The sequence below is a fragment of the Porites lutea genome, chromosome 9 (genome assembly GCF_958299795.1).
Source record: "Porites lutea chromosome 9, jaPorLute2.1, whole genome shotgun sequence".
NCBI classification, from domain to species: Eukaryota; Metazoa; Cnidaria; class Anthozoa; order Scleractinia; family Poritidae; genus Porites; species Porites lutea.
In genome coordinates, this window is record NC_133209.1 from 30,654,139 (window position 1) to 30,668,104 (window position 13,966).

At 37.9% G+C, this 13,966-nt stretch overlaps 2 protein-coding genes across 3 annotated transcripts; one reads left to right on the forward strand and one right to left on the reverse strand.

Moving 5' to 3' along the window:
• Positions 1-3,370: 3,370 nt before the first annotated feature.
• On the reverse strand, positions 3,371-5,304 carry LOC140948280 (cyclic GMP-AMP synthase-like receptor 1). Its single transcript, XM_073397512.1, has one exon. The coding sequence runs from the start codon at positions 5,250-5,252 to the stop codon at positions 3,951-3,953; it is 1,302 nt and encodes a 433-aa protein (XP_073253613.1). The 5' UTR covers positions 5,253-5,304; the 3' UTR covers positions 3,371-3,950.
• A 3,813-nt stretch (positions 5,305-9,117) lies between these two features.
• On the forward strand, positions 9,118-13,815 carry LOC140947421 (ubiquitin-conjugating enzyme E2 A). 2 transcript variants are annotated; one of them, XM_073396512.1, is made up of 6 exons: positions 9,118-9,257; positions 9,421-9,501; positions 9,620-9,645; positions 9,750-9,839; positions 11,909-11,997; positions 13,328-13,815. In XM_073396512.1, the coding sequence occupies exons 1-6, from the start codon at positions 9,214-9,216 to the stop codon at positions 13,454-13,456; spliced, it is 459 nt and encodes a 152-aa protein (XP_073252613.1). In that variant the 5' UTR covers positions 9,118-9,213; the 3' UTR covers positions 13,457-13,815. The 2 variants fall into 2 exon arrangements, with proteins under 2 accessions (XP_073252613.1, XP_073252614.1); XM_073396513.1 differs by lacking the exon at positions 9,750-9,839.
• The last annotated feature ends 151 nt before the right edge of the window (positions 13,816-13,966 follow it).

Genomic DNA, 13,966 nt, shown 5'->3' on the forward strand with positions numbered 1-13,966 from the left:
CGGAAATGTTTACTGTTGCTGAACCGTAATTGACTGTTGTCATGTAAAAGCCGAGAATTGCAAACTGTACAACGTCGTCAGCAAGAGACCATGCGACGGTTTTGCGAGACTTTTGTCGGCCATGTGTTTGAAATGCGAGTTATGAGTTAAGTGCGGCTTTTATCGCCAAAACCTTGCAAATTTTCCTTGAATATATCTTTCAATTCTTCACAAATAAAGCTCTACCAGCTTCAAACAGCGTCATCTGGCAGTACTCCATGGCAAAAATGTTAAATATAATTAATTTAATCAGATTGTTTAACATTAGTTGTCGTGGCGCAATATTGACAACGCGTTGACCTCCCTCGTCATAGGTCCGGGGTTGGACTCCCGCTGGAGAAGGCCTTTTTTCCCTTTTTTTCAGTCGTTTTGTTTTTTGTTTTTTTTAAAACATTATTTCATTTTTTGACAGACTTAAAATATACCGGTAGACTAATTGAAAGTTCATTATCAGGTTTTCATTTCTAAAATAATTAATCCACAAGTTAGCCATAGGCACCCTTTGATTTACTTAGGGTATGTCATGCTATGGCGTGTTTTTCGTCAAGAAATACGTCATTATGACGTCGCAATGACGTATTTCGTGACGAAAAACGCGTCATAGTACCACATACACTAGGTGAAAAAACTACAATTTTGATTTTATGTAACTTAGACGTTGCTCCTGTGCCAATACATTCATTTTTCTCGCGTTTAAAATGCCCCTAATTTTAACCATACATGGTCATTTGGCGGTAAATTTGATTTTCTTTAATTAGCTGTAACTTCAGGCCATTTTATCCGATTTTGATGGAGTTTTCACGATAAATATTTTTTTGCGTAGGAAAAATGTCTGTAACGTTTCGAACACTGCTTTTCAAAACTTTAATGTTGTTACTAAAAATAGGTGTCACTTCTGACGTCCTACTTTCAAGGAACGTCAAAAATACCCTTACAATGGCAAGAATTTAAAGAAAATTTTTCTCTAATTAAGATGTTCTTATGTATTGCTTCATTTGGAATATAGACTACCCCACTGTGAGCCAAAAATTGAATTTAAGAAGTTGTGGGAGGAAAAGCCGTAGCAACTGACCATCGTGTTGAGGCGGATTCGAGCTGACATCGACAAAAACACAGTCACAGCTCACAGCTAGTCACAATAGCCTACGTTTTTGTTTTCCTCCCATCCAATCGTATCTTCGTTACTTTCAGCAACCGAGCACTCGAAGACACATCCACTCTTTCCACAGCTTTTCACACATGTTTATTTTGTCTTTAAAACATTGTACAGCTGGAAGGCAAAGTTTTTCTCCAAAAAACCAATTTATTCGACAAAAAAAACGCGCGAATCGTCGCCTGGTTAGCTCAGTTGGGAGGGCGCCGGTCTGCTGGTTCTCCACGGGTTCGAACCCGGCCAGACCAACACTCAGCAAACGGTTAGAATCTCTAGTCTTCTCGGATAAGGACGAAAAACCGTAGGTCTCGTCTCACAGCACTTATACTTATCTGGTTCTTGTAGGACGTAAAAGAACCCACACCACTGTTCGAAAAGAGTAGGGGACGTAGACCCCGGTGTTGTGGTCAACCTTCACTCATCACATCATTCACATCATGGGTTGGGTGGGTTCAATAAGCTCACAAATGGACTGAGAGCGGCTGCCAGTGGTGCCCTTGCATGCTGACGTCCGAGCTTACTGTTCACATGTTAAAATGTATTGTAAGAGGGCACGTCTGTTGTCCTCTCATCCACGACTCTTCATTCACTCATTTATCCGTCTTGGCAAGACCGATAAAACGTCTTGGACGAATTTAATTCATTTTATACGTCGCAGAATCGTCGACTTTTATTGCATTGGAGGCTTTGAATTGAATTCGTCTGAATTAAATTCTACGATTGCGCGACTTATAAACAGGGCCTTAAACCAATCTTTCCTATACTGTTTAAGTTCAGAAATCGTCCTTCTAATTTGCAAACCGAATTCTAGCTTTGAGCGCCATGGCCAGACTAGTTCCACCGCTTGTGGCCGCCTTCTTGTTTTTGGTAGATTAATCCGTGAAAAATTTAATATGCAGGATTTTTCAAGCGTTGCGCTTCGGCTCGCACACGCCTAGTTCATCAGATTTACCTTTTAAATTCAACTTCTTCCGAAAGTAGACAGCATCAGACAATAAACGCTTGCTTTCAAATTCAGAAGTCTTTGAGGTGCTTGGAACACTGGTTAGCTTAAAGCTACGTACGTGCAAACAGACGCATTGATCCCGATATTGCTGGCAGTCAAACGCTTGACCGATTTGAAACTTTGCGCAATAACTCCCAACAACACGTATCGACATGCAACAATATGTGCAAACGAACGCAACATGTAACATCCACTAATTTTGGGAGTTGTTGGTCAACAATGTTGCGTCCGTTTGCAAGGGGCTTAAATAGTCAAGTTTATCGTCGCGGTAATATTCTAGAAACTTCCATCTCTAAAGGTTGGAAGGGACGTTCCCCGATTGAGAGCGAAACTATATTCATAACTGAAGCTCGCGGTTGTCTCTAAGACTGAAACTTTTACCAATTGACTACATTTCTTTTTCGATAACTGTTTAAGTTTATTGTTAAAATTCTCGTTTTTGACAAGTCATACTTGGGGAGTAAATAAGCAAAAGTCATCAAACACTTTATTTCCGCTTAAAAAGACTTAATTGGTAAAGTGAGGGTAACATTTAAACCATTTAATTTCCCAAAGTAGAAAAGTGCATTATAGATTCATTGACAAAGTAAAAGTAAATAACCAATTTAAATAATCACGATAAAGAAATATAAGTAATACTATACTAAGAACAGGGGCTCGCTCAAAAATTTAAAATAAGACAAGTGCCTATATACATAGTTGCTTACTCTCGATTATTGAAGCGTTGCATCATCAGAAATCAAGACTTAATACTTCCATAGAAAACGTCAGATTTCGACCAAACTTACCCAAGTAAAACAGAAGTGGAAAAATGACTTCTAAAGCATGAATAACTTAGCGTTTTTGAGCTGTACTTACCAAAGGTTTTCAAGTATGTAGTTAATATCCTTAAAAATGCTTCTCAGTCTGTTGCCCGTCGTGCGCGACGAAGGATCACAAAGAATCCTTTGACTTTGGAAGGAATGAAACTTTTTTCTAAATTAGGCAAAGCAAAGTGGAAAAGGGACTGGGTATTAGTTCTCGCCTCTACCAAGATACCATACGCCCTTACGCAAAAACTTCTACACCCATTTGAGCTTTAGTCAGCAGTATCGTAGCATGGCTGTCTGCATTAAATGATATCTTTTTTTCTTTTTTTTTTTTAATAATAAACTGCAACACAGACTAACAACAACAGGAAGTAAAAGTAAGCACAGTTTAACTACCTAAGTACGACTGCAGCAATGAACTTTTAACAACAGTTATATCTAGTTATAAACAAATATACAATTTTTCTACATATTTTTTAGTAATTGTCCGTCAGTGGAAAGGAAAGCAATCCATATCCAGAGCTATATTAAGAGCTATCTGTGAGAAAATTCCATTTTTTAGTGTCCCCTGTTTTTTTTCTCTATAATCAATCTTGAATTAAATAGGCGTAGAAAATGTGCAAAATTAGGCGACATTTCATCCATTCTCAATTAAATGATTCTTCTTCTTCTGAGTAGTTACATTCTTGAAGCCATTTTTGTTGGGTTTTACGTGGGGCTAAACTTTTGGCTCTGATTTAGCAACAGAACGGGAGCGTCAAAGCGCGCAGAAAGGACTAAACGCGACTTACGGTGCCAAATTTGCCGCTCTGCCATTGGTCGAGCCAGTTGTTTGATTTACGCAAGCGCATGCTAAGGCGCAAACATGAAATGAAATGTCTTAGCCTAAGCCCGTCTTAGAGTATTCAAAGAAATACGGTTTATGCTTAAAGTTAATGCATCATTACCCTTTTTTACAAATCGTCTTAACACTACAAGCTACGCAGGATGGCTTTAACATTCTGCGCACTCTGTCTTTCAAAGTAGAAACCGTAACTGAATTCATGCTTGAAAATAAATTAGCTTGTGGAAGAAAATAATGAGGACAATTTTTGTTTTCTAAGAACTTTTCCAATAAGCCCAGCACGTCCAGGAAGCGGTCTCCTATTTTGTCGGTGCACCATTTCAAAGGATCAGTGATTTTGTCTCCAGTGTGAAATAAAATTGTTTGTAAATGATACAATGACAACTCCCTCAGTGTTTTGTCTCGCTCCCGCATTTCTGCCAAAGATAGCAGCACACGGAATTTAGTGGTGCCGAGAGAAATGAACTTTTTCTTCTCCGCGGATTTAAAGGACAGTTTCCAGAGGGTTTCGGGATCGCTCATGGGAAGCGGACAGGGTTCTCCGACGACATCAGAAGGAGGCTCGGATTTGGCGGAAAATCGACGACACCACTCTAAACTTGTCTTCGGAATTGGAATCGTCGGAATCAACTCCACGACCAAGAAACCATCGTTGATGTGCAGAACTATGGTTGAACCCTCACAGAGAACTTCCAGACTCTCAATTCCTCCCGGAAACTCGTCAGCTCCCTGTTCTACATCATAATTTAGATTTTTAATAGCATTTTTCATGGTTAATTGAAGCTTTGAGCGAACAAGATTTGCTGAAAGAAATCCTTCGGAGTCGAGGCAATCGTTCCAAGTCTCACAGTGTTCGAGTTGCAGTCTTATGAAGCCATCCTCCTCGGCTCGGTGAATAAAAATTTTTTCGTTGTCATCTAGGTACACAGGCACTTCAAACTCGAACCGGTCGTTTTCTTTTTCCACCATGTTACCTTGCCTTGACCCACTACGCAAAATTTCCCCCAGGGTGAAACGGTCGCTCACAACTTGTGCATGAATTAAGGCCTTAAAAACGACAGAAAAAGCCAGACTTTTGTTCCGCCGAACTCTAACTCTATTCTCTTTAACCTGTTGAGAATAAAATTTGTTTAGTTCGATGGTCAACTTTTCTTCGTACTTGAAACTCTTGCAGTTTTGATGTTTTGAAGTTTGTGCCGGTTTGTTTAACTGCGTACAGGATGCGAACTTCTTATGCAAATTTGTGTGTGACATGGCTTTTTTGTGCAGAACTTTTCTGTAGAGATCTGAATCCGAGGGAAACCGCCGCAGATGGCGCCTGGGATCACCGTTTCCCACATCCAAACTTCGTTTTCTCATTGCCAAAACAGTCTTTTGTCTCCTGATGTCTTGGAAAGACATTTTAAACTGAAAAAGACAGAACAGTTTCGAACGGCAGTTTTCATCTAACAAATACTATAAACAACAACCATCCGGCACCTGCTGTAGTCAACCAGCTAGTCACGTGGACACCAATGACGTTGATTTTTTCAGGTCCTTCGGTTTCAAACATTAAAATAAACTATTAAATTTACATGTATTTGGCCGATGATATGCTCGGTTCTGAAAATGACTGAGTCATAAACGTATAAAAGCCACCATTATAAAGTTTGTTGAAGTTCTGAAAACAAAGTCGATTTTGCTCGTAACGGGAGCTCAAACACATCCGTCACTGTTTATGTTTTAAAACCTACCAGCTGATATTTTTACCAAGCTTCTATTTTTAATAGCAATCCTACGTAAACTGTTGTTTCCTGTTAGTGTTTCCACTGGAAAAAATAATAAGATAATAACGTGAAAAAATACCGCTAAACATTCACTATTTTGAGTACTTAAAGTTCTTCCTCCTTCATGCAGCTATGTGAAAAATGTCCCCAGAGTGCAGTTTAACTGTGTATAAATCTCGTTTTAGATAGCTTTCGAATATACCTTGTCTTTATTTTACTTAGGGACCGGTCATTATTTATGTAGGGGGGGAAGGAAAAAAAGAAGGGGAGGCTAAGCTTTCTTATAAAGAAGTTTGGGGGGGTCAGCAGTTTGATCGTGAGGTATATTTTAAGACGGGTCCATTGGCCAAGATAGGTAGTGCTAAATTGTACAATTTTAAGCTATTTTATGCTAATCCTATTGCTTTTTGTATATTCAAAGCACCACTATTTTGTACAACTTAGTCATTTGTATGTGACAGAAATTCTGTTTGAGCTCTAAACTTCATTGTAATTTCAAATTTTAGCTAATAAAGAATCCAGACCTATCTGCTCTAATATTTGGTTTAACTGAATTTTCTTTTAACAAAATGCTTGTCACTTCAATAGCCCAAGAAAAACATGATAAAACAACAATGATATGATAAACGTGATAAAACAACAAGAAAGTAGTCCGTCAAGTTACAACTGTGGGAAAATCATTTAAAAAGAATTATATTTTGCCCGGTTATTACATTTGCATTCACCATGAAGGCACGATTTGTAAAAATCTATCACGTTTCCAATATTTAAAAAAAATGAAACTTTTATGAGTTAATAATACTGGCATGCACACTATACACATAACTTGTCCAGAAGAAGTGGACGAAAAGCTGGACACTGGTCTACGCGATACCGTTATTTTGTAATAGAGTAGGTTAGTTCCATTGTTATACGAAGTAACTAATCATCTTATAATTAGTATGTTACATGCATTTTAGTAATTACATTGAAGAGCTTATAAGAAGAGATGTGAGGTGGTGGTGTGTATGTGTGTGTGTGGGTGGGTCATCACGTAAATATTGAATAAAGTAGGGGGGCCACTTGCTATTTAAATGGTCTGCAGGGGGGGCCTTACAGAAATTTTGATCTTCCCAACATGTATTTCTCTCACCCCCCCCCCCCTCCCCCCTCTACATAAATAATGACCGGTCCCTTCCGGAGAGTAGAAGGAGCTAAACACTCCATCCCCCCCCCGCACCGAATATACGCTGCAGACGAGGGAAACGATATTTCTTCTCGCGTGTTCTCGCAGTACTACAGAGTGAAACGATCGGCATAGTTATTGCTAGTGAACAATTCTTGCAAGGACTACTTGGACAAACAGCGGTGAGGGAAAGCTGGATCTGGTCGTAGATCAGGATCAGCAAGGTCTTAGAGCTGATACTATTTGCTGATGACACTAATATCTTCTATTCGCATACTGATGCTTCCTATCTTATGGAAGTTGTAAATTTAGAATTGAAAAAGATAACGTGTTGGTTTTATACAAATAAGCTATCTATTAATGTTAAGAAATCTAATTTTATCATATTCAGACCGCGACAAAACAGGCAAACACTTGATTTAGCTTTTAATATTAGTAATCATTCGATTGATCGTGTTAAGGAAGCTACTTTTCTTGGTGTAATTTTAGATGAACATGGAAATCACATATACATAATGTTGCTCGGAAAGTGTCTAAAGCCATAGGTATAATTTATAAATCAAGTTTTTGCCTTAATAATTCCTCCTTACGGATGCTTTATTTTAGCCTTGTCTACCTATACTTATTCTACTGCGTGAGCGTCTGGGCATCGACCTTCCCATCAAACCTCAGAAGATTAATCACACTTCAAAAAACGGGTCGTAAGAATAGTGTCGAGGAGTGCTTTCGATGCTCACACTGACCCCTTATTTAAAAATTCTGAATCTTGAGAGTATCTACAAACTTCAAATAGGAAAATTTATGTATCAATACAGATCTGGCTTACTTCCTTATAGCTTCAATAACATGTTTTTGGTGACACGCCAGGTGCATTCTTATGGCACTAGAAGTTCAGAGCATTTTTATTTACCACAATGCAGGACTAATATAAGAAAGTTCTCCATCAGTTTCCAAGGTCCTAAATTTTTTTTAACTCTCTTAATTAGTTTTGAAATTAGAAATGCAACAAGTACCGCTTCCTTTTGCTGTAAGCTGAAAGCATTCCTCTTATCATAAATAGTAATTTATAGATATATACATGTATTTTTTTTTTCTTCCTTTGCTCTTTTATTTTCTTTTGTTTTTTTTTTCTTTTTGTCATTTCGCTTTTTTTAGCCTAGAACTATGTACGCCTATCTAATATACTTATTTTAAGATTTACTATAGTTCTGCCATTGATTTTCCCATGTGTAATTATGATAATATTTTGTTCTAATTATCTAACTGAGGGGGCCCATTCCTTATAAGCCCGGTGGCTTCTCTTGGACTTCCTCGCTATGCGAGTTTAATTAAGTAGATTTTATTTGATTTGTACAATTTTTGGCAAACAAAACAATAAACAATATAAAATAACACTTAAAATTGAAGGCAAGGCTGATCGGACTGCTAAGGTTTACAAATTTATTTGCCCAATATCTCGACTATACAAAACTAGTCTTCATCAGGAGCTGGAAAAGCTAAGTGAGAATAGAATAAACGGTTACAGTGTATAAAATAACACAAAAATAAAAAATAAAATGTGATTGGTGGAGAAATACAATAGACAGAAACTTGTACAAAGAGGTTACATGAGAATATGTCAATAGATTAATTTTATCTCCTCTGTCGTCTATGGTTATTGCTGTTTCTTCTTCTTATTATTATTATTATTATTATTATTAGTATTATTATCATTCATGAATAAGGAAGATCTATTCCAAAATTAGCTGTATAACAGGAAGTCTTCAGTGAAAGAGAAAACCGTTGAATTGCATAGTTTAACAGTTTTCTTTTACACTGGAGAACGGTCATATGCCCGAAACGTCTATTTTTACGACCACTTACTTTTCACACTTTCCGATCAGGGGTTTTGTTTCTTTCATTTTTTCATTTTTTTTTTTTCATTTTGTTTCTATATCATTTTTTAAGTCATCTAATAATTTTTTCCCAATGTTGCACCTCTCAAACCAATTTTCCTTTTTTCTTGGGCATCAGGTCAGGGTAAGGGCACAGCACAAGGAAGAAATACATCGATTTGAACTTAACCAGAGGTTAAAGGCTATCGCCAGTCAAGTAGGAGTAGGTGAGGCTCGCGCGGACGCGCGCGCATAGTTCCTCTCGCGCTACCTATCCATACTGCACTCTGAAACCCGCTTTTTCCCCACTACACATGACTTCATCACCTGCGAAGACACTGAAACCGAAAGAAAGGATAAATAAACAACAATGAGCAATCAAACAATCTAACCTCGAGCAAGGGGAGCAAGAAAGGAATCGTGTTCCGGTCAGCGGATCGAATTGCATCATCAGATGACTCTGCAAGTGACGTCACACGTCGTTACATCGCCCGGTCGAAAACTGCTGTGTTGTCGCTTCGGTAAATTTGTGTTGTTACTCAACACGAAAATTTACGATGTCTACTCCCGCTAGAAGACGATTGATGAGGGATTTTAAGAGGTAAAAGTTTCTCTTTGGGTATTAAATTAAATTACTGGTAGTAGGTAGCCAACGTAAGTAACAATAGCGATACAGAACTGAGAGTAAGCGGATCATTAATACGTAGAACGTTCGTGTTGCTAGTTGTTTTTGAGTGACCGTGCTTTTTGTTTCAATTTGCCAGAATTTCAGACGAGCCCCCAGACGGTGTTAGCGGAGCTCCTTGTGATAACAACATTATGATTTGGAACGCTGTTATCTTCGGGTAAGTATATGACAATAAGCTTACTATGAACTTGAATAGCTAAAACATTTCAATTGCAACGAGTACCGTAAGGGAGCATAAAAGAACCTTTCCAACAATTTTTTGTGTTTCTTCGCAGACCCAAAGACACACCATTTGAAGACGGTAAGCTGTTCTTTTGGTTTACGTAACTTGCCTTACGTACGTTTGCTTCCTTTATGCGAGGAGAAACAAAGTTGATTAGATAAGTTTTTGTTTCGCTTTTATAGGGACGTTTAAATTACAAATGGAATTTACAGAAGAATACCCCAATAAACCACCGACTGTTAAGTTCATATCAAAGATGTTTCACCCCAACGGTAAGTGAGGGCATGAAGGCTTGCTTAGGGCCATGATATACCTCTCCCTAGATAGTGCATGTTTTGGTGTAAACTTGAACACTCTATTAATTTAGCCATATTCTACTGTAAAGCATTCTTGCATTCTTTCACACCTGATTTAAACTACCCAGAGATGTAATTGCCCGCACAGGGATTTTGCCCAGAAGGTGAAATCCCAAGGAGGCACTCTAGCAGCTTGCGTGTATCTTAAGGGAAATACTTACAGTTGAAAAAAACAGTCAGGATGCCAGAAAAAATCTTGACAGAGGCCGCATGGAATCGTGGGGTAACGATGACATTTCTATTGTTCGGGCCCGCAAGTAAGAGATGGTTTGGGTTACGTAAAACAGAAAATCCCGAAGGGACCGATTGGGTAGATTTTGTGACATTTATCTTACAGTCAGACTTCGATGCTCTTTTGTGTTACGAGTTATCAGTAACATTGTATGGAGCATCTCATTTGAAAGTTATGGACCCAAAGACACTCATTAAGTGCAGATGAAGTTGTAAGGTGTGTATAACTGTGTATATATACACACTTGGAGAGTTTGCCAGACATGAGTTTGCAAATCTTTGATTGGAAACAATTTGCCAGACACTCTTTCTCTGTCTTTGAGGGAATAAGCACACTAGCACAACGATGGACAATTACAGAAATTCCCCAACAATTAAATTCTGTGCTGACTTATTCCTTGCTCACAGATGTCCTTCTGTAAAGTTTAAAGAAAGACTAGAACGTGCGAGCATGAATTAATGAAACCTTTGAATTTCTTAGGCTTACTTTCCTTAAAAAGTGAAAGATATAGTGAAAAATTCCAACTTCTTATTATTTTTTTTCATATGGTTTACAACAAACTATTCTCGAAACCGAGAATGTTTTGATCAAAGCTGTGTAAATGGAACTGAATCAGTGCATGAAATGTTGCGTTTCCTGTTTTTATCTCACCTATTGTATGGAATATGTGTGAAAATCTTGATTGTGGATCGGTATATTTCAAAGAGCTTCACAATGACCAAGAATACTATTGACTGACAATGTACAGAGCAGGGGCTGCTGTAGAGTCAAGTATTACTAGTAAATGTCTTACCAACAATGTTATTTTAATACCCTGTGGCTGTGGTTGGTTGCACCAGAGAGCTCAAATCATAATGCTAATTGGCTGGGGCCACACTTGGGGACTGAATTATTTCCAGTTTAGTTATTTAAATGGCCAGCATGAAATTTTGAATTTATGTCATGGACATGATTGCCACCCATGTGTTCAGCGTAATGGAATATGTCGGAAAATCTTGCGCACTCTATAAAAACTTGCCAGAAAAACTAACCAACACCTACCACACAGGCTAATCAAATAAGCGTATTTCAGCGTTGTAGCAAACTTCTTAGCGAGATAATCTAGAGTCAAATGTTACAACTTGCTGGTGGCCTGGCGTGATGCAAAGCAGTGTCTTACATCATACCACCAACAGTCCTTGTTTGGCTTTCTTATTTCAGTTTTGTTTTTTTGGTGGTTTTGGCAAGATCTCCTTGGTGTCACTCTACACTAAGGCTTTTGATCAATGATGAAAATCAATGATCAGCACACCATGAACCTGCATTACAGACTTTTTACTGTTAAAAAACAGTTATTTCCATTGAAGCACGGAAGTACCAAAAGTATTGGTAAACCTCTCTGTTCAGATACCTATAGATAGATGGAGGATATTACATGATGGCAACAGAAGATCCATGAAGTTTTTCTTGCCACTCAGACATGAAATTCATTTCTTCAAGCTAGTTATTTGTTTACAGAAGAGAAATGACTCAGACATGGATGTCTCCTTAAAAGCTCCACAGTTGATTTCAGGGAAGATGGCTAAAAAATCCTCAGTCTTTCAAGATCGCAGTTACATAATCAATATTCTGCATGATCTAATAAAATGTTGCATAATTTTTTTTTCAGTAGCTGTATAGACAATTTAGTGTAATGTATTAAAGAGATTTATGTTCAACCTAAAAAGGTTTAATTTTTGGTCCAACCAATAATTATTATGACTTGTCCTTGCAGTTTATGCTGATGGTGGGATTTGCTTAGATATTCTTCAAAATCGTTGGAGCCCAACCTACGATGTGTCTTCTATTCTTACATCAATACAGGTTAGTTTTCTGCTTTTAGTTGCAGACCTCACTTAGAGTTAATATTAGAACCGTACATCATGTACGGTATCTCCTTGAATAAGCGCCCATTTAAATTTCAGCTAAAAGGATGGGCTCTTATTCAAAGGAGGGCGCTTATGTTTTCCTTTAATAATTAAACTAGAGAATAAGTTAGTTGTTTACAGGAAGTTTATGGCATTTATCAATAGAGTGGGTAATACAACAAAAATTAAAAGAAGAGATAATGCACAAAAAGGACCTCTGCAAGCACGAGCATAAATATAGAAGTAACTGGATTTTGCTTAATGGAATACCTGTATGTGGAAACCATTGTTTTCCCACTTTTCCCAGTGGTTGTAGTTGAAGCCTAAAAAGTTGAAAATAAGGTGACCATAGCAGCTGGTTTTTCTTGTATCCCTACTACTTTTCTAAGAAAGTGAAGGGGAAGGGAGGGGGCACTGAATCGTGGGGAAGGGGGGGCATGGCTTTGATATAATGGCCTTGGGGGTGGGCACTTATTTGGGGGAGGGCGCTTTTTAGAGCTTGGGTGCTTATTCGAGGAAATAAGGTATGTATTATCACAACACCTTTTACCAGTCACTTATTAAAGTTTTGAAAGTCACGTCAAATATAAGGCAGACATCTTCTGTTGGTATGACAGAACTATTCTATTGTCTTGACCTGTATTATGAGGAGCAAGGGTATCACAGTAGTGAAAGGACTCGCCTCTCACCAGTGTAGCCTGAGTTCAAGTCCTGGCATCTTGCTTTGCTCAGAGAGGTTTTTCTCTGGGTATTCTGGTTTCCCCCCCTCCTCGAAAGTCAAATTCCAATGCGACCAGAACTAATTGTTAGACAAAGAACCACTACTGCTACTGCTACTTCTAAATTGTAGTTTATTATTTATTTATTTATTCTGTTAGGAACTATCCTGTAAGACCCAGGTTAAGCTAATTTGGGACAAGCATTTACAGGCAAAATTACTCTATAGTAGTTTGTAAGAAGAAACGGCACTTGCTCCTCTGAGCTAGTTGCAGAAGGATTTGAATTCCCTGGTTTTGATTGCACAGAAAATATTTTGTTAGACAGGTTTCTTTGTCATGTCACTGTTGCTTGCTTGTAAATTGTGTGATATCCATTTCAGTATTTTTGATTTCCTCTACTGCCTTTCTTAAATTTTTATTCTTAAGGTGATTGCCAGTGATAACATGACATGTTATATCCACTCTAGCTCATATTTTTCCCATTCACAGATTCATCCTGTTTGCCCTTAGCCTGGGCTTATAACTCACAGCTTACACTTGCAGTGATTGTTTTGTTTCATCTTACAGTCTCTTTTAGATGAGCCTAACCCAAATAGTCCAGCCAACAGTTTAGCAGCACAACTTTACCAAGAGAACAAACGCGAGTATGAAAAGAAAGTAATTGCAATTGTGGAGCAAAGCTGGATAAATGCTTAATGATATTAAACAGACAACTCTTAGGACTCCATCTCAAAGGTTGCATTTCTTTGCAATCACTGCAAGCTTCTCTCTCTTAATTTAACAGTTTTGTTTGCATCTTTCCAATACTTCAGTGCTGTAACAATGTTATGGCAAAGGTGACAGAAAATTGAGCAGTTGTTATTCAGGTGTAGGTATTAAACTAATATGTAAATTTTACAATACTTTAGAATTATTGGAAAAATTTTGTATATCAGCAAGATTTATTTCAAGGAGCACTTAATCATTATTTCCGTTCTGTGGGATTATACACTGCTAGCTTTGTTTGGATGATGTAACTTGGTGTAAATACAAAGAAAATACAATAACATTAAACAGCAGTTTCAGTTGTTGTTGTAGGCTTGCTTCTAATGGGTGTGGCTTGGCCTTCTTTTAACCATGTTATTATAACCATTAAAAATACAACTTTGTTGCATGTAGTATTCATGGTGTACAGTGCAGATCAGCATGTGTAATTCAAGCCTACAA